Raw genomic sequence first — 27935 nt, forward strand, 5'->3', positions numbered from 1 at the left:
CGTTATGAAAATGAACAAACGGTACGTGGATGACATCAACATGGCTGTGCAAGCAACACCAGTTGGGATGAGGTACAAGGATGGAAAAACTCACATGGATGAGAGATCCGTAGCTGAGGATCAAGGAATCAGTGACGATGAGAGGACTATGACATTGATAAAACAGATAGGAAACGACATACACCCGTCAATACAACTCGAAATAGATTACCCCTCTAAACACCAGGACGGAAAGCTACCTATCCTTGACTTGAAGGTGTGGATGGAAACAAAAGGGGAAGAGACAGACAGGCAGGACGAGAAAGCCTCAGCCTCAGTGATCATGTATGAGTTTTATTCCAAGAGCATGGCTTCTAAGACAGTCATACATGCTAGGTCTGCCGTAAGCTGGAGTACAAAGAGAACAGTCCTGACCCAAGAAGTCCTTCGGGTCTTACTTAACTGTAGCAGATTGTTACCATGGGAACGAGTAGTAGAGAATGTTAACGAGATGGTCCTGAGAATGCAATACTCGGGGTACAGCAAGAAATTCAGATATGAGGTTGTAGATTCGGCCCTCAAAGCTTTTAGAGCGAGACAAAGAGCTGAGCGAAAAGGAGAAAGACCGTTACATCGACCCAAGGAGTGGAGAAAGGTGGAACGAGAAAAGGAAAAGAGCGAAAGGAAATCCAACTGGTACAAACGCGGCGGGAATGAATCAGTAATATTTGTACCAGCTACGCCCAACTCACGGTTACGGAAGGAATACCAGAAAGAAATAAAGCAGCAAGGTTTCAATATTAAAGTGGTGGAGAAAGCCGGAATCGCCATTAAACGACTACTCCAAAAGTCCGACCCATTTAAACCGCGACAGTGTGGACGAGAAGACTGCCCAGTGTGTAGCACAGGTGGAAAAGGACCGTGTGATAGAGAAAGTGTGACGTATGAGATTAAGTGTATCCAGTGTAACAGCGTATACGTAGGGGAAACAGCCAGGAGCGCGTATACCAGAGGGAAAGAGCATACGAAATCACTTAACAATAAGGAAGAACGATCTGCATTGTGGAAACACTGTAAAGAGAAACACAATAGAGAGGTAAAGCAGTTCCGAATGGATGTGACGGGGGTTTATCACAATGACGCGATGCTGAGACAAATAACTGAAGGAGTGAGGATAAATAATGTGAACGAAGACTCGCTTATGAACTCCAAGAACGAATGGAACTTTTTTCAAATCCCACGAGCTGTGATTGATACATCATGACCGCTTACATGAAGCCTGGAAGAAGTGTGGACATTTCAGAGTCACTTATATGAACAATTATTTATGAGTATTTTGAACATGGCGGAGTACTACTGATGAGGATCGTAATTGATCGAAATCGATTTGGAATTCCGCTACATTTTTACTAGTGACTTTTTATATACCATTTTACACGTTTTTACAATTCTTGTATTCGTTTTATAGTAGTTTTTAGTGCGTCGAACGTGACTACGAGACGTTATGTCTAGCAAACTGACTCAATTATCGAACACGTTCCTGGCCTCGGCCCACAAAATTTCATCACAACATTTCAGGATTGCAGGCCATTTAAGACAAAAGTTTTCGCGGCAGAAATATCTTAATAGGCGTGATCGGCGCACCATGAAATCTAGAGGAAATATTTCTTCTCTTGAGAGAAAGCATTTCACCGTTTAAATCGACAATTCATGTAGATCCTTAGATATAATCCTTTCAGAACTTGCCGTGACACTACAAAATACGATAAACATTTTAATATATAACTTCACCATAACATCCAAAGACGCGTTACTTAAATCAAAACCTTTCCTGGTAGAAGTATCTCGATAGGTGTGATCACGGAAGCTTTGGGAAAATTTTCTTTTTGTAAGAGAGAGCATTTTACTGTTTGAATCGGCGACTGACGTCGAAAAGAGCGGCTTCATTTGCGAAGATAGCATGAAGCTGCGAATTACGATACCTTAAGTTATTCAACAATAGAATGATAGAATGGAGGAACGGCGGATCGGCAGCTCGGCAGAATGGCGGAATGCCCTTTTGTGTAAAACACAATTCTAAAAATATGGAATTACACTGAAGTAAGAAAAAATTTTGCAATTAGCAGGAGGAGTTAAAAGAAGCATAGGTAATCATTTGAGCCTATGAGGCTTTCTAGCCAGCCACTTTGAACTGATCTGTATTATTACGGTTAGCGTTATTATTATAAGTGTTATTAATATTATTATTTGTCACCATTTAATTATTGGTTCAATGTCAATGGGACAATATATTCTTGAGGCCTCTTTCTCTTACAGAACAGGGTACTCATAAATATGTAAGATGCGGCAGGTTTTCTGTTTGCATTTAAGACAAATGTTCTGCAACATTAGCTTCTTGCGTCATAACACAACCTCTAGTTCTTTTCAATACTATAAAAACTGTGCTCTACGAGAAGCCACATGCAGTCTTTGACTGTCTATTTTTTTTCAGTTCTTGCCGTGACACCACAAAAGATGATAAACATCCGAAATAATTTCACGATGGGGTCTCCGGCGGCACTTAATTAATTTACAGAAATATCTAAATAGGTTTGATCTACGTATGGTTGAAGCTTTGAAGAAATATTTTCTTTGTTGGAAGATGTAGCATTTACCATTTCAGTCAGTACTAATGCCCTAAAGAGCCGCTAAATTTGCGGAGCGAGCAAGCCCGGATTTTAACAGTCAAAAAATCGCGGTACATATTTTAGAAGTTAAAGTTATCAAAAATTTCTCAAGTTTAATTGAAAAGCACTTCCTATGGGTTTTTTTTGTAAAAGTCTTTGTTGGTTGGACAGGGCTTAAATCTGTGGGGAGTGTATTTCTCATTTTTGCTTCCGGAAAACAACTGTTCGGTTAGTTCAAAGCTTACATCTGTAATGTAGAAAATTCCGTAATCTTGGCGCCTGTTGAGAAAGCTCAGATGTTGCGATCGATATAAGAGGTACTGTGAACATAGTGAGAACAAGGATGAAACCTTATTATATTTGTAATTAACACTAAGACCCACAGCCATGGTAAATAACTAAAATTTTGGGTTTGCGCAGAGAGTGTAAACAAACTGACTGTCGAGTTTTGAAACATGATGAATTCGTATAACCTGTTCTTTCTATATCACATTGAGTTTTCACTAAAGGTCGGCACACACGAGGGGACTAGTCCCTGCGACTAGTCCCAGCAACCAGTTTCATGCGACTAGTCCCTTCGTGTGAACTACACATTTCTGTGGTCGCAGGGACCAATGGTCCCTGCGACTGGTCGCACGAATTCAAACTGGTTTGAATTCGTGCGACCAGTCGCAGGGACTTGTCGCATGAAACAAATGTTTGTCCCTTCGTGTGAACTGTTTGTGCGACCAGTCCCTGCGACTAAACGGTAAATAAGCCAATCACGGGTCAGTATGATGTGTGACTTCCGGTATTTGTAAACATTGCAGTTTCTAATGATGAATTTTCCCTGACTTCTAGATTTCTACAACTGAAGAATAAAAAACTATTTCTAGTTTTGTAAACATATACAGATGTCTTGGAGCCGTTTGATGGAATTTCTACCCTATTTGACTGTGTATGTTAAAAATAAAATAAAAAAAAAACAAAAACGGAACACTTAAAAGCATGAATAATCCGACTGAATAAGTGTAGTTCGTTTGCGCTGATGTTTAATAGTGCTACAATGAAAAGTTACCAAATTTTAATTGTTTTCGTGTAACGCCCCAGACTAAGAAACATCTTTTGCCTCTTAATTTTCCTATGTTCTTGTGCAATTGAGTGCCCTCACGGTGAACACCTTAAGGGACTAGTCCCTGCTACCGGTCCCCTCGTGTAAACCCTTCAAAGACTTGTCGCCGGGACTAGTCGCACGGACTAGTCGCAGGGACTAGTCCCCTCGTGTGTGCCGACCTTAAATGTCAATGAGCTCGAGAGAACAGTTATGAAGACTTGAATTACTCGTGCGTGTCCCAACGGGTCACGACTCACGAGAACATTAGACGCACGTAAGAATGTAATGGACTGTTCAAAACAGGCATATGGTATTTCATGGACTGGACTGGACTGGACTGGACTAGTAAAACGCGGACTAGTAAAACGCGGACTAGTAAAACGCGGACTAGTAAAACGCGGACTAGTAAAACGAGGACTAGTAAAACGACAACAACAAAAAAAACAATTTCATACGAAGTCGATCATAAGACTTAATGGCAAGCCAATTTAGTAAGTGACAATACCTGTTTGACTTTTAAGCTGCAAATGGGTTTGACATGCGCCAGATACAAACGAATTTATAAGTTTAGGCTAAGAAAGAATTTTATTCAGCACCAGTTCAAAATTCTAAAATACACTTTCGTCGTAAATTTCACGGCAGAAACGCAGGAATTCGATGAATAAAAGTCGCATTAAATCTCCTTGTGTCTAGGTAGAAAGAGTCTTACTGACTTCAGCTTTTCGGTGGAAGAATAACCGATTTACACACGCCATTACAGAAAACAAACAAGCAGACTGACGACTGACGAGAAAATCGTCGCATGATCAATTAACTCGTGTGTGTTTGTCACACAAGTACTGCTGTGTCTTCAAAAGCGTATGCTTCAATTGACACGTGTCACATCGTGACAGTTACTTTTCCAAAAAATGTTTGAAAATTTGTTCGGAAGCCTTTTAACTACCTTTACAAATAAAAATCTTTCGTTGAAAGTTTTCTCTTTAATTTGAAGAACCCGAATGATTTCAGGGCTACAATTACGAGTTTATTTACGGAAAAATCCTCCTTGAACTGAACAATTTTATAGCGAGTGAGTTATAAAGAAAACAAACGTTATTCAAATTAAAGAGAAAGCTCTCGCCGAAATATTTTTATTTGTCAGTGTAAAGATAGTTAAAAGGCTTCCGAACAAATTTTCAAATATTTTTTTGAAAAGTAACTGTCACAATATGACACCTGTCAATTGAAGCATACGCTTTTAAAGAAACAGCAGTACTTGTGTGACAAACACACGCGTGTTAACTGATCATGCGACGATTTTCTCGTAAAGAGAAAAACAGAGATCTTACGAAAAGTATTTTTTATTTCCAACGACGATTAATCTTCGAAGATTTACCTCTGTTCCGTTTTAAAATGTCACGGAAAGTCAAATTGTAAGTGATTGCAAATATGTGTTTCCCGCTCTTTTTGGTTTTTATCCTTTTTCACACGCACGCACAAATGACAACTTTGTCCGCAACGGACGCGGGTCCTTTCGTTTCAAAAAAATTTGGCAAAATCGGTCAGCCCCACCCAGGCACACCGGCGTCTTTGATGATTTTTAGAATTTTGAAACTTTTAGGAAACCGAAAAATTGGGTCGCATTAGAAAATGCTTGTGTTGACAGAGTTTAATCCCTAGAGTAAACAATTCGGTCGTAATGCGACCCGAGCCTTATAGAATCCAGGATGCTACACCAATTTTTGAACAGTTCAGAAATATACGAACAGTTTGCGTTTTACTAGTCCGCGCTTTACTAGTCCGCGTTTTACTAGTCCAGTCCAGTCCAGTCCAGTCCTCGAAATACCATATGCCTTCAAAACAAGTGTATTTTTAACCAAGCACGAGCCAAGAATATTTTTGTGGCGCCAAATGGTCATGGACTTGCGCGCATACGTGTAGTGCTTTTGAGTGTTCTTGCCTTCTTGTGAGTAAGTGTGAAAATAGGATCCCTATTTGACCCAATTAATTTAGACCTGATGTTCCCTGGTGCTACTTACTACCGAAACAAGAAGACTCTTTTCGCGGAGACGTGCCCAACCGTTGCCGTTAGCGACAAAGACGAGTGTTTTTGGTCACATGACCAGACCATTATGGGATATGGTACGCTCAGTAACAAACGCTTTACCGGAAAAACAGGTTAACTGTTTTGGTACTTCGTCATTCGTACTCGATGTATAGTTGAGTTCTCTCCTTTTGTGATTTCAGGCTCATAGACACGAGTACCTTATCTTTTCAGTTCTTGCAGGGATACTACGGAAAACAACAGAAAGCGGTAAATATCTCACAATGCAATCATTTAAAGTTAAAGCGCTATTTTGAAATGAAAGTTTTCCTTTCAGAATATGTTATTAGTGTGATGAATGCATCATAAAACTTGGGGTACTTTTCTTTTTATTTGAAATGAGAGTTTTTTATCGTTCAAATCAGCTACTTATGTAGCTCGTCCTTGCCCTGATACTCTTCCAACGCATAATTTTTCAAAACTTTTTCTTACAGAAATATCTCATTAGATGTGATCTGCACGTCACATCATGAAAGCTTTGAGGAAAATTTTTTTCTCTGAAAAGGGTGTATTTTGCCGTTTGAATCAGCCACTTATGTCGAAAAGGCCGCTGTCAGTCACTTTGATTAGACAAAGATGCACTATCTCTTTGAATTTGGAAAGCTCTAAGACTGATGAGTCACTCTGTTCCCAAGTGTTAACTATGAATTTAACGTAACTTGTGTTGTATTCTACAACAGTCATGCGAAGATCCAGTGAAGGAGAGTTAAAATTAGGTTGCTATTCTTACAGAAGACATTTTTCACAGTTGCATTAATACAGAGCCATAAGAAGCTTCAACGTGTGCTAAGTATAACAGCCATGCATCACAACCATGGTCTTTTTATCCTTGTTCGTGTCATGGTGATGTGTGTACATTTATTAATTCCAAAGCATGCGACTGAAGCTGCAGTAGTCAACAATTGTACCTGTCCTGTCCACTCCGCAGCATCCTGTGACAAAATCACCTATGAGCAAGTCTATAACATCTTGACAAAGTCAGAAAACAGTTTTAATATTGAATCGGCTCTTTATCCACCAAAGAGCCCCTCTTCAGTCCGTGTGCTTGTAAACGTCTATGGCCCTAAAGAAACGAACCTTTCGACTCCAGCCGCCAAGTACATCTGGAGCATATCTTGCCTTTATGCCGCTCTTCCTGCCAAAGTCCTTGAATTTTGGTCTTTAGGAGCAATCCAGGTGAACAGTCGCACTCAGGAGCTGAATATAACAATTTCACTTTCAAGCTGTGATGTGACAAAGGGGATATTGAAGAAGCACATAGAGGATGCTCTAGCTGCTGTAAGTACTTTGATACTTTGAGTTAAAGATTACCAGCAATACTAATTAAGTCCAAATGAATAAAAAAATGAATGAAGACAATTCCAGCAGAACCCGAAAATTTTTAAATCTTGTAGATGGATACACTAAGTTGGCCTGATCTCTTGTGAAATGTATGTTTGCTGAACAGATTTTCTCAGCATTATGATACTTTGTTATGCTATCCATGTTTGTGAATTTAGAAATTAAATATAACCCTAAATCAAAATCCAAGGCAAGTGATCAGCCTGATTTACCATTCAGCAGTTTGTTTGAAAATGTTTATCAAACAGGGTTTGATACTGAGGACTCCTGAAATGACTGTTTTTTTTTTTTTTTCTGGTAAGCAATTCTTTAAATTGCAAGATTTTTTTTAAATCTGCTGTTAAGCTTGGATCTGTACAGTACAATTTGGATGTTCCAAGTAGGATTTGTAGGGAAAGTCGAGTGACTAAGTGCTGACGTAAGTGCAAATTTATTGCCTTGGCTTAGTTTTGACTTGGTGAATGTATATTCTTGTGGTTATCATGACCAACAGGATCTTACTGTGAGTTGTCCCTTTTAGTTTGACCATTACGACATATTTATCTTATGTCAACAGTTAATTACCGGCAAACATTGTATCATAAACATTGTCCACAAGAACTCAGGGGTGTGGGTCATCTGCAAGAGTATCTGGAAAATGAAATTTGCATAAGTTAACACTTTTATCAGAAATTTAAAAATCCATACAGGAAATAAACAAGAACTTCATAAATTAAAATACAAGGATTTGCAAATTTGGGACTCCTAAAAGAGCTGCACTTGTGAATGAGCATAGAGTTATATTTCTTGTTGTTGATTGGTATTAAACCTTCTTTGTTAAGATACCTTTTAACCAGTTTAAGGTCACCTTTAGTTAGCTTCTTTGAATGAGCAGCTAAAGGTTACTTGATTAGGACCCTGTAATGTTCACCTAGCAACTATGGAATAGTTTTGAAGAGAAATACCATCACGATTGTCTACATGTTTCAACTGTAGATTAAAATAATTGTTAATCACACACATCTTGCATTCATGTCTATTTAAAACATCACAGACCCTTGCCATGAACTATTGTGAAAAAGCTACCTGTGTTCAGTGCCCCTTCTCCTGATTAAGAGCTTGGTTACTAGATAATGAACGACCTAACAAACAGGGTGAAGGTTTACTGTTTTTTGTGTGTAAAACTCTATTGGAATTCTGCCAGGAATCAAAAGCTTACTGGTTGAACCATACCAGAGTAAGAATAAATGTATGTCCATATCATTAGCACAAAAAATGAGAGGTAGGGATTCAAAGTATTCTCTGTTTTTGTTTGGCTTACACAAAGTGTAAACTGCACTATGCCATGATCCAAGATGTTTTTTCCTAGCTGGCTGGTGGGCTACCAGGCTGGCTGGCTAGCTAGCTGGCTGGGTGGCTAACTGGCTAGCTGGCTAACTGGCTGGCTGGTGGGTGGAATTTGTTGCTTGGCTAAGTTACGTAAGCTTCAAAGCTTCAGAAAGCAACCATTTTGTATTTATGGGTGAAACACATGGTTGAAGATAATTTTTTATCTAGTCATCTGTTCATCTTCGTTGCTTAGATTTCACACACTCCAGGCTTTCCTACAGTCCGCTTGTCTTCTAAGTGCAGATTACAGGAAGGAGTTTTTTATATTCCAACACTGTAGCAAGTTGTTGGAAAGTACAAAATGTGGAATGAAGTTAAGTGTTTTGGTTTACCCAATTTATGTACCGCTAGAACTTTTGTGACTGAAGTATAAGTGCAGTCACATTTCATGTAAGTCATTTACTGGAATGTTTTAGTGAGAATAGGACTTTTTGTTGCCATTTGAAAATCAAGCACTGCTGTTGTCTGGAAATTCAAAATGACGGCGTCTTCAAATGAAATTATTCATTCATGTCAACATAGCTAAACCGATTCACAAACGTCTAATTACTAACCTAAAACTGTGGTTGATGTCATTAATATGAAAACCTTAATTATTGGTACTAATCCAAACTTTGAGGAAGTAACACATTGAAATTCAGTAACAAAGTGGTTTTGCTTTCATTAAATTACAAATAGGAGCCTTGTAGTTTTATGTTACAACTGAAATGTGATTAGTATTTTGTTTTCCAAGGAATGCTCAGAGTTATTCAGGCCTCAACATTTCATGGCTTCCTGTAAGCTTGGCAGTCTTCTAAATTCTCTTCATAATGGTTGAGATGTATAAGCATTGATATTTAAACTTGGTAGCAATACAGGTGTATTCTTCATTTGGTAGACTACAAGTCCTTTCAGTTACTTGTTTGGTTTTGGCTAATTCATCACAATACTGATATACATGAAAAACTTCACTCTTGATTGGCTGAAAACAGCTAGGTGCCTTTTTCATGTATCACTAGTGCAAAACCCAAGTGCAAAATGTAAACTAGGCTCATGCAGCAACAATATATTACACTAGAAACCAATAAGATCTACATGAAGTAGGTTATTGTGCTGATTGATACACACAGTAGCTGACCAAAATAAACAAAAGCTTGAATATTTTTATGTATGTTGATAAACACTAACAAAATTGCATTCCTAAGTCATATTTCAGCTGAAAAACAAATTCTGATAGCATATCAAGTTGACCATTTACATGATGTTAAGTTCACTTATTTATTTCATGTCTCCACATACCAGAAGCTTGAATTTGGGAAACATACTGGCATGAAATTACAATTTCATTAATAAGAAAACTTGAAAAATTCTGGGTCTTTAAATCATATGATACTATTATGTACTTGCCTGTACATTAAACCCTGTTTATGTTTAAGTTATGTCTCTGATTACTGTACCTGAAATCTATTATGGTGACACTCTATGTCTGTTGAACTTTCTGTTAAATAAAACCTCCAGGTCAAATTGTAAAACTTATTGGGTTAAAAATTATTAGCAATGTTAATGTAAGTTTACTTCAGAGTACTACACAACATATGATTCATTAAGATATTACATGTGTTCTGAGTCTTGTTAATACACCTATCTTTTTCCCCTAAATTCTTCCATTTGCAACCCCATATCCACCTACCTCAACTGACTTTTTCTGTGTTCTTTATTGAAAATACAGCCAAACCCAAATACAATAACTGCAATAATTGTTTTGTTCTCAACCGGCTGAAAATGGAACTTTGTGCTCTGATGGAAAATAGAAACCTACGCTCAGCATTGTGTTACTTTACGTGAATGTCTTGTCCAAAATCAGTTATATATTCTGACCGAATCAAGCTCCCAATGGCTTCTAGTGTAGATTACATCATTTCCCTAATGTCCTGGCCCTTCTGCAAAGTTTTGTCGTCGCGTACTCGTACACGTACACAAAATGCCAAAAATATTTATATGAAATACTTCCCTAGAGTTAATTTCACATCACTTGCCTTGGAAAAGACAATTAACCTACAAACTTCAGAACTAAATTCCACTTCGTTACGTAAACAAAATCAAGACTGAATCTCTCAAGCCACTCTGGGAGATGATGCTGACGTTTTTCTTAGTTCCTAAAACCCCCAGGTTACATGTGCAACCTTTGTTGTTAAAATGAGACCTCCATGACAAAGTTTGGTCGCATTTCAGGACTATTGTATGCTAGTTATCTCGTTTTATTGATGAACGGGAACAATATTGAAAGCTATCTAGCCGTAGTCAGATATTAGCTCTTCTAAAAGAAACTCAGTAAGACACCAGACACTAAAAGTAGCTTAATTTCGTAAGCCACACATGTACGCATTGCGGATCTTTTTTTAATATTTAATTTAGTGACTTTACGAAAGTGTAAGGTTGATGGTAAGGTTGACGAAGTAACCAAAAGAAAGATCTGTGATTTCTCCTGATTCCTCTTCATAAAAATTTTTCCAAAATTTGAGTTGACGAACTCGAGTTGCGGCTTATACTGTATACTGGCTGTTATGGTAATTAATCCCTTTGCTCTGTTGCATAGCTTGAGGATTTGGCCATTAAACCAACTGTAAGGGACCCACGACTGAATTCTGCTGAGTGTGTTATGGAAGGACACGAGTCAGACATTATTGCTACGGGACACGGAACGCGGATTTATGTGGTGATAGGCTGCTCCATCTTCTTTTCAGTACTGGGTGGACCATATTTGGCCTTAATTGCATGGCAATATCAGGAGAATCAGACAAATATTGTGCAGAAGACCATGGATTTCGTTTGTATATTTTCACTTTCCATAATAATCCATGTAGACCTAGCTATGTTAGCAGCTCTAGAATTTAAGCCTGTGTATGTCTGGGCAATTCTACTATCAATTTCTGCTCACAGTATCACATTCTTTGTTATCATATGTTGTTACAGTTTTCGTACATTTCGTGACCTCGAAAAGAAAGACGTAAAGTTAGTCTTCTATTTGCTGTGTGCAAACTTGGTAGCTTACCATTTTTGTTGGCTTGTAGTTGGTGTCTTGCTCAATCCAATATGGGGTATTTTTCATCTGCTTGGAACTTGCCTTATTGTTGGTGTCTCTTCATACTATGTCTATCAGTATTATTATTTGACAAGACCCCGGGAAAGGGTGAATTACAAATCACCTGGGAAAGGTAAAGGCGATGGTGATACTAGTGGTACTGATGATAATACTTGTTATTCTAATGATGATCGCGTCTTTTCGTGGCGACAGCCTTTTTACTGGAGTTTTTCTTGCATTTTTGCAACCATTTGTCTTTTGATTGTGGCAGTCTTAACTGGTCAGCCATATAATGGAAAGGAAACTACTGATGAACTTCTCAGAGATGTAGTTGGGTACTTAATTCCTTTCTGTTTTGCATGGCTTTGTTGGAAGAATAGTAGTAAGAAAAAATGTACACGTTATACCAGTCCCCCGGAAAATCCTATCAAAAATCTTCAACTAAAACAGAGGTCTAAATGAAGGTAGCGATCAATTCAAAATGGCGAATATTTGTACTTATTGACTGAGTAAGAGGCCGAAGCGGAGAGAATGGCGAGGTCCGTTCTCTATGACGAAGACCCAAATGTTTTTCCTTTCGGCCTGACGAAACTCAATCCATAAGTACTTTATCATATGACCACCAAGTCCTAAGAAATTATGAATTTTATTTGAGCCCACGGGGCTCGATTTCACACATTCAAATCAATTCAAAGTTTTGAAACGAATATTACGGCTTCACCCGCCGCTATCCTTTAGAAAAGCATTCTGAAAGCTGGGGCGTATGTTGTCGAACACGTTGATTTAAACTGGTACGAAAAAATCGTAACAGGGCTCTGTTACATTTTTAAGAAACTGAATTCAAGTTGTGGTCTTCAACTTCGAATGAAATAATATTGAGAAAAGAAGTCATGTTTTTTATGATGTGAGGATCTTTATCCGACCTTGCAAAATTAGGGAAAGTTTTCCTTTTAAAATCCTTTTGAAGGTTCCCAGGACGCGTCCTTCATATGTATATAATTGTGCCTGTTTTAAATTCAAACACAAATTCAAAACTTTAAAAACTCAGTGGTCATGTGAGAAAAAATTCCTCGTTCTTAAGAAGAGTCTAAAAGTCGCAGATCGACACTTGAAGTCAGCAAGCTCTGTTTTCTTTTTCCAGCCAAGTTACATTGAATCAAAGCTAATTTCGTCGCTTGAAAGAGCGGCACGTTCATTCATTTGTTTTTCAAAGCGAGCATTTTTTAGCACATTCACTTTTCATTATGAGTTCCAAGAGGTCGATCTCAATCGAGATGGAACAGAAAAACGATCTCCAAAGTTTTAAACTGTTTGGGAACTGAAGTGAAACCGCAAGCCCCATGTAATTAATAGCCTCCATAAAAGTATACTCAGATATTTGTCTGCGGAGATTTACTGTTGCGAGTTGCGGACGGTTTTCAGAGAGCAAAGCTCTGAAAAACGGTGAGCTACGGCAAAATAGATAGTTTATGATATAGCGCAGGTTTTCAATCTTTTTCTTTGGGTTTATTAGATGGTCTTTCCATTTGCGTTCTCTCAGTAGTGGTGATTCGTACTCTGCACTTACTTTATGAAATAACTTTTTGATAAAGAATTTTACCAGATGCCGGTTGAAAAGTTCAGTTACCTTTTAAGTGTAGTGCACAACTATTAAGTTTAATCTTATGGTCTTATAGTTCGTTAACAGGTTAGAATTTTTAAAAATTGTTTTTGTGTAGGATAGGATTTACAGGAGATAAAAATAACTTTCCAGAGAGCATTCGCAACTTTACTGACTTTGCTTAACTGGGAACATTATGATCGGTGACTGAATCTCAAAAGAGATGGAAATGACTATTATCATTTAACATCAATTATCTTAAAGTGTATGATTATTTCTTACAAACCCACTAGATGAAGATTTATCATTTATCAATTTATCATTTCTGTAAAAAATTTTCGCAAATATGGGTAATCTTTACGACATTTGTTTCTGACATTTGTTTTGTTACTATATAAATATAATATTTAAGGCAATATGATGATGAGGATGATTTCTTTTTAACTCAGCTCGGTTTTACAAGATATATAGGTTAAATTTACATAGCAACTAACATAGTACAGCAAAGGAATAAGGAGAAAAAATCTAGCAATAAAATAGGTAGCGAGTTAGGATCATCCAAATAGCAAAGGCTAATCTAGTGGATGACCCCTAATTGTAAGATACAGTTGAGTGCAAAATTAATAATAATTTTTTTTTTTAATAAAAAAAAGTATTACTTTATGCACTAAAGTAGATAATTAAAAAGAGTAACAATTAAGTATAGAGTTTTTCAGGGTTTTACGAAGTATTCTAAGAGAATTTGAATTAGTTTTACTTGTAGGTAAGGAATTCCAAAGGCGAGGGCCAGTGAATTTTAGGGACGGTAGGCCATATTGAGTAGTATTAACTGAGACTACATAAAGATTTCTGTTACATGATTGTCTCGTTGAATAGGAATGAACAGAAGATGTAAATTTGAAATATTCACTGAAACAAAGGGGTAACAGTCTATGTGACCACTGATAAACAAAAGAAAGAATCTGTAATTCAATAACATCATTGAGCTTAAGAAGATTGAGGGATTTAAACAGAGGCTCAGAATGGGATTTTGGTTCAGAGAAAGATAATATTCCGATTGCTTTTTCTTGGATAATAAATAATTGCGTTAGAAGTGAGGGAAAGGTTAAACCCCAGACATAGTAGTATAGTCTGGTTATTAATTAGACCTCGCTTAGTGTCTGCTATCCGCTGGTCATTTTTTATGATTAAAATGCAGAAAAAAAACTGTTGGTGTTTTTGTTTCAGCTGCTTTGCTATTTCGTCGTTACAACTTCAAAAAACAAGAACATCATACAGCCATAAACATCGCAAGAAGTTCGCGGAAATGGTCAAGCTGCTTATTTTTGTTCACGAAAGTCGAAAAATCCAAAATAAACAAGTATGGTCCGAGTACCATGTCATAAACCACTCATTGACCTGGCTTGCCCGAGCTGGGCATGTCCTCGGTCAGTTTTGTACGGAACTCGCTCGTCTGCACTCGATCCGAACGGCCACAACCTCGGGTCAATAATATTTCCTATTACTATATGGCTGTGTCTCACAGGGACTGGGAACTACTGAATTCACGAATTTGATTGGCTGAAATCAATATTGAAAGCGGTCGAGATCTTCCCATCTAGACCGGCATCTAGACCGGTCTAGAAAATAGGTACAAAGAATATAAAAACTTGGCATATAAGACACAGCCATATAATAAAAATCTTATTAACCGAGCTAGGTCGGTCTGTATAGGAGAATCTTGACCTCAGTCGCTAGTACAGACCTCACTGCGTTCGGTCTGTACTGGCGACCTCGGTCAAGATCCTCCCATACAGACCTCCCGCTCGGTGAATAAGAACTAAATACAGCCCATACGCGTGGTTAGCAAGATGTTAATATTGGTGATGTACCTGAAGCGCAAAGCACAACATTTCATTACTATTGCCTAATGCTACATTCATGATAATTTTCATAGGCTGCAATGATAAAGTAGGTAAATACTGTAAGAGCGAGGATGGATGTAGCCTGACGTGATCAACTTTTTTCAGTTACTTTTTCACTTACTACGAAACTTTCCCTTCTGCCTGAAACTATTACTTTTCACAGCTTCATTTTGTTTTGTTCTCGTGGGCGGAGCGAATGCATAGGGACGAAAGCAAATCGCTAGAGCTCCCTTCGTTGTAACCTCTTGCCTCAGTAGTGACGGTAAGGGGCGTTTTGAAATATGGCGGGGTAGGAGAGAGCTCATTTTCACCTGGCCATACGCATAACCCAAAATTTTCCAAATTGCCCTTTCCGGTGTTTGTTGGCTCAAGCAAACCTCTTTGCAATCTTTACAGTTTCGAGTGTGTCCATAATCGATCTGTGACTTACTTTAATTTTTTTCGGCAGAGCCTAAATCTTTCAGCGTAGTATTCGACTGGGTTCCCTCAGACAAAATTAAATCCTGTTTAATTTCCTAGACGTGCCGTCTAATTTAATGGAAAATTCCTGCAGTTGACAGCTTTCTCGAACACAGGTTAAAGTTGTTAAGTAAAACGATTAACAACATATTTCGCGATGCTGATACAGGAATTAATGAAAAGATCGCGAGATTTTTTTAAAGCTGCTCGAGCGATCTTTTCGGGACGAAAACGTGGCCCGGGGCTGGGCCCCCCAAGTTTGTCGCCTATGGGTCTACACCACAGGAGATTCGGATTCATAAGTGTTTCCGAATCGATCGATTATGAGGGTTATCGGATTCGTAGGCGTTCACAATAAAAGTTTATCCGGATTCCCAACCGTTTGAACATGTCAGTAAATCCGCAAGCGTTCTTGATTGCGTGGTTTTGAGGCTGTTTCTTGCTCACCAAAAAAAAAAAAAAAAAGGGCTAGAGTCGATCAAGATGCAAATTTAAGTTGGACATGGTTGAACTTCTCCTGGGAGTCATTCATGCATATTCCCAAAAGGATTACGAGAATCCAATATTGAAATCTGTCACTGAGAGGGTACGCTCACTTAGATGGGCAACTGTCAAATTTAGCTTTGTTGGAAGCTTTTTCTTTCTCTTAAGTTCCTTTGATATGATGAAGAATTCCCCTCTTGTAAACAAAAGGAAGGTCAAACATTATCTGTCACGCTGGCAACCTCAAACGCGTGAAATTTATCCATGCACAGGAAAAATCATCCCAATGAAGGGCAAACAAACAGATTGTATGGCTGAAAACATATGTGGCAGAAAATTGTAGAACAAACTTTTTAAGCAATTTATTTGCACTAAGTATTTAAGTCAGGAAAACTAATTTAATTTTAGTGAAGAGCAGGTATTGATTACTCACATTAGTTACCATCACAAAACACGATACATTTAATCTTGTATAAAAGCTTCCCAATTTTTTTTTACACAATACTATACACTATTCTATACTTGTAATTCATAACTATTCATTACCTCATCTCATGGAGAAAAAATTTGGCTTCCTTCATGTCCCATTCCATAAAAGAATAATTATAGCTTCTTATTACTATACAAAACTTGCAATTGAAGGCAAGTACTTGCTTGAAAAGTAAGTTTGTCAATTCTGTCTTCCATAAAATCATCTTAGGCAATTAAAAGCCACTTTGTGTGACTAGCTTTATAGTTCTCTTAAAGTGGTCATCATAAATGAGTGCGTTTCCTCTTTACTAACCTGTCCCATCAACTAAAAGTGCGTTTTAAAAGCTTTGCTAGCTTTTAGAATATTAATCCGGCAGCCATTTATGAGAGTGGTCTATATTGACGTACTGGACTGATGCGCGAGGTAAGGTAACAAAGGGATAAAAGACGAACCAATCAGAGCGTGACATTTGTGACAAGTTGGCGACAAGCATGTAAGAGCCCTAAGTGGCAGAGTTCTCTAATAAGGTCGTGATTAGTGTCAAACAACTTAAAATGTCCCGAGATTTCTTTATCGTTATCCCGGCCGCTAATAGGTTTTCCGACGCACGATTTACTTGGGTAAAGTTATAAAGTGATCTAGTTGTACCTACTGCCTCCGAAGCCAGATATGTTGTAAGCAAAGTGACAATGACCCAATTTTGACCCAAAGTTTCTCGGTGCTAAGTATTCTTTGTTTCGGAGTACTACAGAAAACAATGAACATCTCGAAATAACTTCAGGATGACATATGAAAAACAAAGCAATATAAATATCTAGAAAGGTGTGATCGGTGCATCATGTAAATTTTGAGAAATATTTTTTTTCGAGGGGAGAGCATTTTACCGTTTGAACCAGCGAATTATGCTTAGCACATCCATTGATATGATTTTTGTAGCAACTGTCTCCTACGAGTTATCTCTTTTTGTGATTTCTGGCTTATAACCACTAGCACATTACGTTTCCAGTTCTTTCCGTGACACTACGCACGACAGGAGAAAACGATACACATCTTACAATCATTTCAGGATTGCAGGCCATTTAACACAAAAGTTTTCCCTGCAGAAATATCTTAATAGGCGTGATCGGCGCACCATGAAATCTAGAGGAAATATTTCTTCTCTTGAGAGAAAGCATTTTACCGTTTAAATCGACAATTCATGTAGATCCTTAGATATAATCCTTTCAGAACTTGCCGTGACACTACAAAATACGATAAACATCTTAATATATAACTTCACCATAACATCCAAAGACGCGTTACTTAAATCAAAACCTTTCCTGGTAGAAATATCTCGATAGGTGTGATCACGGAAGCTTCGGGAAAATTTTCTTTTTGTAAGAGAGAGCATTTTACTGTTTGAATCGGCGACTGACGTCGAAAAGAGCGGCTTCATTTGCGAAGATAGCATGAAGCTGCGAATTACTGTACCTTAAGTTATTCAACAATAGAATGATAGAATGGAGGAACGGCGGATCGGCAGATCGGCAGAATGGCGGAATGCCCTTTTGTGTAAAACACAATTCTAAAAATATGGAATTACACTGAAGTAAGAAAAAATTTTGCAATTAGCAGGAGGAGTTAAAAGAAGCATAGGTAATCATTTGAGCCTATGACGCTTTCTAGCCAGCCACTTTGAACTGATCTGTATTATTACGGTTAGCGTTATTACTATAAGTGTTATTAATATATTATTATTTGTCACCATTTAATTATTGGTTCAATGTCAATGGGACAATATATTCTTGAGGCCTCTTTCTCTTACAGAACAGGGTACTCATAAATATGTAAGATGCGGCAGGTTTTCTGTTTGCATTTAAGACAAATGTTCTGCAACATTAGCTTCTTGCGTCATAACACAACCTCTAGTTCTTTTCATTACTATAAAAACTGTGCTCTACGAGAAGCCACATGCAGTCTTTGACTGTCTATTTTTTTCAGTTCTTGCCGTGACACCACAAAAGATGATAAACATCCGAAATAATTTCACGATGGGGTCTCCGGCGGCACTTAATTAATTTACAGAAATATAGGTTTGATCTACGTATGGTTGAAGCTTTGAAGAAATATTCTATAAACATAGTGAGAACAAGGATGAAACCTGATTATATTTGTAATTAACACTAAGACCCACAGCCCTGGTAAATAACTAGAATTTTGGGTTTGCGCAGAACAAACTGACTGTCGAGTTTTGAAACATGATGAATTCGTATAACCTGTTCTTTCTATATCACATTGAGTTTTCACTAAATGTCAATGAGCTCGAGAGAACAGTTATGAAGACTTGAATTACTCGTGCTTGTCCCAACGGGTCACGACTCACGAGAACATTAGACGCACGTAAGAATGTAATGGACTGTTCAAAACAAGTGTATTTTTAACCAAGCACGAGCCAAGAACATTTTTGTGGCGCCAAATGGTCATGGACTTGCGCGCATACGTGTAGTGCTTTTGAATGTTCTTGCCTTCTTGTGAGTAAGTGTGAAAATAGGATCCCTATTTCACCCAATTAATTTAGACCTGATGTTCCCTGGTGCTACTTACTACCGAAACAAGACGACTCTTTTCGCGGAGACGTGCCCAACCGTTGCCGTTAGCGACAAAGACGAGCGTTTTTGGTCACATGACCAGACCATTATGGGATATGGTACGCTCAGTAACAAACGCTGTACCGGAAAACAGGTTAACTGTTTTGGTACTTCGTCATTCGTACTCGATGTATAGTTGAGTTCTCTCCTTTTGTGATTTCAGGCTCATAGACGCGAGTACCTTATCTTTTCAGTTCTTGCAAGGATACTACGAAAAACAACAGAAAGCGGTAAATATCTCACAATGCAATCATTTAAAGTTAAAGCGCTATTTTGAAATGAAAGTTTTCCTTTCAGAATGTTATTAGTGTGATGAATGCATCATAGAACTTGGGGTACTTTTCTTTTTATTTCAAATGAGAGTTTTTTATCGTTCAAATCAGCCACTTATGTAGCTCGTCCTTGCCCTGATACTCTTCCAACGCATAATTTTTCAAAACTTTTTCTTACAGAAATATCTCATTAGATGTGATCTGCACGTCACATCATGGAAGCTTTGAGGAAAATTTTTTTCTCTGAAAAGGGTGTATTTTGCCGTTTGAATCAGCGACTTATGTCCAAAAGGCCGCTGTCAGTCACTTTGATTAGACAAAGATGCACTATCTCTTTGAATTTGGAAAGCTCTAAGACTGATGAGTCACTCTGTTCCCAAGTGTTAACTATGAATTTAACGTAACTTGTGTTGTATTCTACAACAGTCATGCGAAGATCCAGTGAAGGAGAGTTAAAATTAGGTTGCTATTCTTACAGAAGACATTTTTCACAGTTGCATTAATACAGAGCCATAAGAAGCTTCAACGTGTGCCAAGTATAACAGCCATGCATCACAACCATGGTCTTTTTATCCTTGTTCGTGTCATGGTGATGTGTGTACATTTATTAATTCCAAAGCATGCGACTGAAGCTGCAGTAGTCAACAATTGTACCAGTCCTGTCCACTCCGCAGCATCCTGTGACAAAATCACCTATGAGCAAGTCTATAACATCTTGACAAAGTCAGAAAACAGTTTTAATATTGAATCGGCTCTTTATCCACCAAAGAGCCCCTCTTCAGTCCTTGTGCTTGTAAACGTCTATGGCCCTAAAGAAACGAACCTTTCGACTCCAGCCGCCAAGTACATCTGGAGCATATCTTGCCTTTATGCCGCTCTTCCTGCCAAATTCCTTGAATTGTGGTCTTTAGGAGCAATCCAGGTGAACAGTCGCACTCAGGAGCTGAATATAACAATTTCACTTTCAAGCTGTGATGTGACAAAGGGGATATTGAAGAAGCACATAGAGGATGCTCTAGCTGCTGTAAGTACTTTGATACTTTGAGTTAAAGATTACTAGCAATACTAATTAAGTCCAAATGAATAAAAAATGAATGAAGACAATTCCAGCAGAACCCGAAAATTTTTAAATCTTGTAGATGGATACACTAAGTTGGCCTGATCTCTTGTGAAATGTATGTTTGCTGAACAGATTTTCTCAGCATTATGATACTTTGTTATGCTATCCATGTTTGTGAATTTAGAAATTAAATATAACCCCAAATCAAAATCCAAGGCAAGTGATCAGCCTGATTTACCATTCAGCAGTTTGTTTGAAAATGTTTATCAAACAGGGTTTGATACTGAGGACTCCTGAAATGACTTTTTTTTTTTTTTCTGGTAAGCAATTCTTTAAATTGCAAGATTTTTTTTAAATCTGCTGTTAAGCTTGGATCTGTACAGTACAATTTGGATGTTCCAAGTAGGATTCGTAGGGAAAGTCGAGTGACTAAATGCTGACGGAAGTGCAAATTTATTGACTTGGCTTAGTTTTGACTTGGTGAATGTATATTCTTGTGGTAATCATGACCAACAGGATCTTACTGTGAGTTGTCCTTTTTAGTTTGACCATCACGACATATTTATCTTATGTCAACAGTTAATTACCGGCAAACATTGTATCATAAACATTGTCCACAAGAAATCATGGGTGTGGGTCATCTGCAAGAGTATCTGGAAAATGAAATTTGCATAAGTTAACACTTTTATCAGAAATTTAAAAATCCATACAGGAAATAAACAAGAACTTCATAAATTAAAATACAAGGATTTGCAAATTTGGGACTCCTAAAAGAGCTGCACTTGTTCATGAGCATAGAGTTATATTTCTTGTTGTTGATTGGCATTAAACCTTCTTTGTTAAGATACCTTTTAACCAGTTTAAGGTCACCTTTAGTTAGCTTCTTTGAATGAGCAGCTAAAGGTTACTTGATTAGGACCCTGTAATGTCCACCTAGCAACTATGGAATAGATTTGAAGAGAAATACCATCACGATTGTGTACATGTTTCAACTGTAGATTAAAATAATTGTTAATCACACACATCTTGCATTCATGTCTATTTAAAACATCACAGACCCTTGCCATGAACTATTGTGAAAAAGCTACCTGTGTTCAGTGCCCCTTCTCCTGATTAAGAGCTTGGTTACTAGATAATGAACAACCTAACAAACAGGGTGAACGTTTACTGTTTTTTGTGTGTGTAAAACTCTATTGGAATTCTGCCAGGAATCAAAAGCTTACTGGTTGAACCATACCAGAGTAAGAATAAATGTATGTCCATATCATTAGCACAAAAAATGAGAGGTAGGGATTCAAAGTATTCTCTGTTTTTGTTTGGCTTACACAAAGTGTAAACTGCACTATGCCATGATCCAAGATGTTTTTTCCTAGCTGGCTGGTGGGCTACCTGACTGGCTAGCTAGCTGGCTGGGTGGCTAACTGGCTAGCTGGCTAACTGGCTGGCTGGTGGGTGGAATTTGTTGCTTGGCTAAGTTATGTAAGCTTCAAAGCTTCAGAAAGCAACCATTTTGTATTTATGGGTGAAACACATGGTTGAAGATAATTTTTTATCTAGTCATCTGTTCATCTTCGTTGCTTAGATTTCACACACTCCAGGCTTTCCTACAGTCCGCTTGTCTTCTAAGTGCAGATTACAGCGAGGAGTTTTTTATATACCAACACTGTAGCAAGTTGTTGGAAAGTACAAAATGTGGAATGAAGTGAAGTGTTTTGGTTTACCCAATTTATGTACCGCTAGAACTTTTGTGACTGAAGTATAAGTGCAGTCACATTTCATGTAAGTCATTTACTGGAATGTTTTAGTGAGAATAGGACTTTTTGTTGCCATTTGAAAATCAAGCACAGCTGTTGTCTGGAAATTCAAAATGACGGCCTCTTCAAATGAAATTATTCACTCATGTCAACATAGCTAAACCGATTCACAAACTTCTAATTACTAACCTAAAACTGTGGTTGATGTCATTAATATGAAAACCTTAATTACTGGTACTAATCCAAACTTTGAGGAAGTAACACATTGAAATTCAGTAACAAAGTGGTTTTGCTTTCATTAAATTACAAATAGGAGCCTTTTAGTTTAATGTTACAACTGAAATGTGATTAGTATTTTGTTTTCCAAGGAATGCTCAGAGTTATTCAGGCCTCAACATTTCATGGCTTCCTGTAAGCTTGGCAGTCTTCTAAATTCTCTTCATAATGGTTGAGATGTATAAGCATTGATATTTAAACTTGGTAGCAATACAGGTGTATTCTTCATTTGGTAGACTACAAGTCCTTTCAGTTACTTGTTTGGTTTTGGCTAATTCATCACAATACTGATATACATGAAAAACTTCACTCTTGATTGGCTGAAAACAGCTAGGTGCCTTTTTCATGTATCACTAGTGCAAAACCCAAGTGCAAAATGTAAACTAGGCTCATGCAGCAACAATATATTACACTAGAAACCAATAAGATCTACATGAAGTAGGTTATTGTGCTGATTGATACACACAGTAGCTGACCAAAATAAACAAAAGCTTGAATATTTTTATGTATGTTGATAAACACTAACAAAATTGCATTCCTAAGTCATATTTCAGCTGAAAAACAAATTCTGATAGCATATCAAGTTGACCATTTACATGATGTTAAGTTCACTTATTTATTTCATGTCTCCAGATACCAGAAGCGTGAATTTGGGAAACATACTGGCATGAAATTACAATTTCATTAATAAGAAAACTTGAAAAATTCTGGGTCTTTAAATCATATGATACTATTATGTACTTGCCTGTACATTAAACCCTGTTTATGTTTAAGTTATGTCTCTGATTACTGTACCTGAAATCTATTATGGTGACACTCTATGTCTGTTGAACTTTCTGTTAAATAAAACCTCCAGGTCAAATTGTAAAACTTAATGGGTTAAAAATTATTAGCAATGTTAATGTAAGTTTACTTCAGAGTACTACACAACATATGATTCGTTAAGATATTACATGTGTTCTGAGTCTTGTTAATACACCTATCTTTTTCCCCTAAATTCTTCCATTTGCAACCCCATATCCACCTACCTCAACTGACTTTTTCTGTGTTCTTTATTGAAAATACAGCCAAACCCAAATACAATAACTGCAATAATTGTTTTGTTCTCAACCGGCTGAAAATGGAACTTTGTGCTCTGATGGAAAATAGAAACCTACGCTCAGCATTGTGTTACTTACGTGAATGTCTTGTCCAAAATCAGTTATATATTCTGACCGAATCAAGCTCCCAATGGCTTCTAGTGTAGATTACATCATTTCCCTAATGTCCTGGCCCTTCTGCAAAGTTTTGTCGTCGCGTACTCGTACACAAAATGCCAAAAATATTTATATGAAATACTTCCCTAGAGTTAATTTCACATCACTTGCCTTGGAAAAGACAATTAACCTACAAACTTCAGAACTAAATTGCACTTCGTTACGTAAACAAAATCAAGACTGAATCTCTCAAGCCACTCTGGGAGATGATGCTGACGTTTTTCTTAGTTACTAAAACCCCCAGGTTACATGTGCAACCTTTGTTGTTAAAATGAGACCTCCATGACAAAGTTTGGTCGCATTTCAGGACTATTGTATGCTAGTTATCTCGTTTTATTGATGAACGGGAACAATATTGAAAGCTATCTAGCCGTAATCATATATTAGCTCTTCTAAAAGAAACTCAGTAAGACACCAGACACTAAAAGTAGCTTAATTTCGTAAGCCACACATGTACGCATTGCCGATCTTTTTTTAATATTTAATTTAGTGACTTTACGAAAGTGTAAGGTTGATGGTAAGGTTGACGAAGTAACCAAAAGAAAGATCTGTGATTTCTTCTGATTCCTCTTCAAAAAATTTTTCCAAAATTTGAGTTGACGAACTCGAGTTGCGGCTTATACTGTATACTGGCTGTTATGGTAATTAATCCCTTTGCTCTGTTGCATAGCTTGAGAATTTGGCCATTAAACCAACTGTAAGGGACCCACGACTGAATTCTGCTGAGTGTGTTATGGAAGGACACGAGTCAGACATTATTGCTACGGGACACGGAAGGCGGATTGTGGTGGTGTTAGTCTGCTCCATCATCTTTTCAGTACTGGGTGGACCATTGTTGGGCTTAATTGCATGGCAATATCGGGAGAATCAGACAAATATTGTGCAGAAGATCATGGATTTCGTTTGTATAATTTCACTTTTCATAATACTCGCGGTAGAAGGAACTATGTTTGAGGGTATAGAATCTCCTCTACATGTTTTGGCAATTCTACCATCAATTTGGAGTTACAGTCTCATATTATCTAATTTTACCATATGTCCTTACGGTTTTTGTACATTTCGTGACATCGTAAAGGGAAAGAGAACGTTAGTCTTCTATTTGCTGTTTGCAAACTTGGTAGCTTACCATTTTTGTTGGCTTGTAGTTGGTGTCTTGCTCAATCCAATATGGGGTATTTTTCATCTGCTTGGAACTTGCCTTATTGTTGGTGTCTCTTCATACTATGTCTATCAGTATAATTATTTGACAAGACCCCGGGAAAGGGTGAATTACAAATCACCTGGGAAAGGTAAAGGCGATGGTGATACTAGTGGTACTGATGATAATACTTGTTATTCTAATGATGATCGCGTCTTTTCGTGGCGACAGCCTTTTTACTGGAGTTTTTCTTGCATTTTTGCAACCATTTGTCTTTTGATTGTGGTAGTCTTTACTGGTCAGCCATATAATGGAAAGGAAACTGCTGATGAACTTCTCAGAGGTGTAGTTGGGTACTTAATTCCTTTCTGTTTTGCATGGCTTTGTTGGAAGAATAGTAGTAAGAAAAAATGTACACGTTATACCAGTCCCCCGGAAAATCCTAACAAAAGTCCTTCAACTGAAACAGAGGTCTAAATGAAGGTAGCGATCAATTCAAAATGGCGAATATTTGTACTTATTGACTGAGTAAGAGGCCGAAGCGGAGAAAATGGCGAGGTCCGTTCTCTATGACGAAGACCCAAATGTTTTTCCTTTCGGCCTGAGGAAACTCAATCCATAAGTATTTTATCATATGACCACCAAGTCCTAAAAAATTATGAATTTTATTTGAGCCCACGGGGCTCGATTTCACACATTCAAATCAATTCAAAATTTTGAAACATGAATATTACGGCTTCACCCGCCGCTATCCTTTAGAAAAGCATTCTGAAAGCTGGGGCGTATGTTGTCGAACACGTTGATTTAAACTGGTACGAAAAAATCGTAACAGGGCTCTGTTACATTTTCAAGAAACTGAATTCAAGGTGTGGTCTTCAACTTCGAATGAAATGATATTGAGAAAAAAAGTCCTGTTTTTTATGACGTGAGGATCCTTGTCCGACCTTGCAAAATTAGGGCAAGTTTTCCTTTTAAAATCCTTTTGAAGGTTCCCAGGACGCGCCCTTCATATGTATATAATTGTGCCTGTTTTAAATTCAAACACAAATTCAAAACTTTAAAAACTCAGTGGTCATGTGGGAAAAAATTCCCCGTTCTTAAGAAGAGTCTAAAAGTCGCAGATCGACACTTGAAGTCAGCAAGCTCTATTTTCTTTTTCCAGCCAAGTTACATTGAATCAAAGCTAATTTCGTCGCTTGAAAGAGCGGCATGTTCATTCATTTGTTTTTCAAACGAGCATTTTTTAGCACATTCACTTTTCATTATGAGTTCCAAGAGGTCGATCTCAATCGAGATGGAACAGAAAAACGATCTCCAAAGTTTTAAACTGTTTGGGAACTGAAGTGAAACCGCAAGCCCCATGTAATTAATAGCCTCCATAAAAGTATACTCAGATATTTGTCTGCGGAGATTTTCTGTTGCGAGTTGCGAACGGTTTTCAGAGAGCAAAGCTCTGAAAAACGGTGAGCTACGGCAAAATAGATAGTTTATGATATAGCGCTGGTCTTTAATCTTTTTCTTTGGGTTTACTAGATGGTCTTTCCATTTGCGTTCTCTCAGTAGTGGTGATTCGTACTCTGCACTTACTTTATGAAATAACTTTTTGATAAAGAATTTTACCAGATGCCGGTTGAAAAGTTCAGTTACCTTTTAAGACTAGGTTTACACTAGAGGAAATTGTTCCGCATTCGTGATGAATCCGAAACGTTTTAGTACCGGATTCATTCTGCCGTTTACACGAAAGTGGACGAATCCGAAATAAAAACTTCCCGGTTTGGTCGTGTCTCCGGAGATTTTGAATCCGGAATTTAAAGTGGGAACTTTGAATCCGATAACTTTTGAATCCGGAAAGTTTTGTCGTGTAACCGCTTTTTTTCTCGAATCCGGATATTATTTCCACCTGCAATCTTTTGAGTTTGCGGTGAAACCAAAATGGATCTGGTGCTTACATTGCTGGCGGTCTCCGGTTGCCTAATCTTGTTGTAGATTCAGGCGATAAGTTTTATCATGTGTACCGCAGTATTTCTGAAGAAACGCAAATTATTATTGCAAGGAAGTTTAACGTCAGCCACACTTAATCGCCGACGACGTTGACTGCTTGGCATCTGTCCAACTCAAATTTGCCTCAGTGGCATCTGGATCTACTCTAGCCTTTTTTGGGGGGAGGCATTTTCACTTTGTCGATCGAACGACGAAACAACACTGGGCTTGGTAACCATTCCATTTCGAATGTTCCCGGAGTTGTCGTTGTGTGTAAACGGTCAGGAATCCGAATATCCTTTCCGTGTAAACGCCTACGAATCCGAATACTCCAAAATTGATGAATCCGGAAACATTTACCAATCCGGAAAACTCTCCTCTAGTGTAAACCTAGTCTAAGTGTAGTGCACAACTATTAAGTTTAATCTTATGGTCTTATAGTTCGTTAACAGGTTAGAATTTTTAAAAATTGTTTTTGTGTAGGATAGGATTTACAGGAGATAAAAATAACTTTCCAGAGAGCATTCGCAACTTTACTGACTTTGCTTAACTGGGAACATTATGATCGGTGACTGAATCTCAAAAGAGATGGAAATGACTATTATCATTTAACATCAATTATCTTAAAGTGTATGATTATTTCTTACAAACCCACTAGATGAAGATTTATCATTTATCAATTTATCATTTCTGTAAAAAATTTTCGCAAATATGGGTAATCTTTACGACATTTGTTTCTGACATTTGTTTTGTTACTATATAAATATAATATTTAAGGCAATATGATGATGAGGATGATTTCTTTTTAACTCAGCTCGGTTTTACAAGATATATAGGTTAAATTTACATAGCAACTAACATAGTACAGCAAAGGAATAAGGAGAAAAAATCTAGCAATAAAATAGGTAGCGAGTTAGGATCATCCAAATAGCAAAGGCTAATCTAGTGGATGACCCCTAATTGTAAGATACAGTTGAGTGCAAAATTAATAATAATTTTTTTTTTTAATAAAAAAAAGTATTACTTTATGCACTAAAGTAGATAATTAAAAAGAGTAACAATT

General features: G+C 37.5%; 2 protein-coding genes across 2 annotated transcripts; both read left to right on the forward strand.

Annotated features, from left to right (window-relative positions):
* Positions 1 to 5856: 5856 nt before the first annotated feature.
* LOC111325003 (uncharacterized) lies at positions 5857 to 13831 on the forward strand. The gene is made up of 3 exons (XM_088759813.1): positions 5857 to 6031; positions 6570 to 7099; positions 11106 to 13831. The coding sequence occupies exons 2-3, from the start codon at positions 6623 to 6625 to the stop codon at positions 12051 to 12053; spliced, it is 1425 nt and encodes a 474-aa protein (XP_088615939.1). The 5' UTR covers positions 5857 to 6031; positions 6570 to 6622; the 3' UTR covers positions 12054 to 13831.
* A 943-nt stretch (positions 13832 to 14774) lies between these two features.
* LOC148730022 (uncharacterized) lies at positions 14775 to 27877 on the forward strand. The gene is made up of 3 exons (XM_088759815.1): positions 14775 to 19366; positions 19903 to 20432; positions 24425 to 27877. Exons 2-3 carry the CDS (start codon positions 19956 to 19958, stop codon positions 25367 to 25369), a joined length of 1422 nt encoding a protein of 473 aa, XP_088615941.1. The 5' UTR covers positions 14775 to 19366; positions 19903 to 19955; the 3' UTR covers positions 25370 to 27877.
* The last annotated feature ends 58 nt before the right edge of the window (positions 27878 to 27935 follow it).

The sequence above is a fragment of the Stylophora pistillata genome, chromosome 5 (assembly GCF_964205215.1).
Source record: "Stylophora pistillata chromosome 5, jaStyPist1.2, whole genome shotgun sequence".
NCBI lineage: Eukaryota > Metazoa > Cnidaria > Anthozoa > Scleractinia > Pocilloporidae > Stylophora > Stylophora pistillata.

Excerpts from the sequence above, each read along its gene's own strand:
- LOC111325003 (XM_088759813.1), top strand. The coding sequence starts at position 6,623 with ATGCATCACAACCATGGTCTTTTTATCCTTGTTCGTGTCATGGTGATG. Across the intron at positions 7,100-11,105 it reads TAGAGGATGCTCTAGCTGCT|CTTGAGGATTTGGCCATTAA; the intron begins GTAAGTACTTTG and ends TCTGTTGCATAG.
- LOC148730022 (XM_088759815.1), top strand. The coding sequence starts at position 19,956 with ATGCATCACAACCATGGTCTTTTTATCCTTGTTCGTGTCATGGTGATG. Across the intron at positions 20,433-24,424 it reads TAGAGGATGCTCTAGCTGCT|CTTGAGAATTTGGCCATTAA; the intron begins GTAAGTACTTTG and ends TCTGTTGCATAG.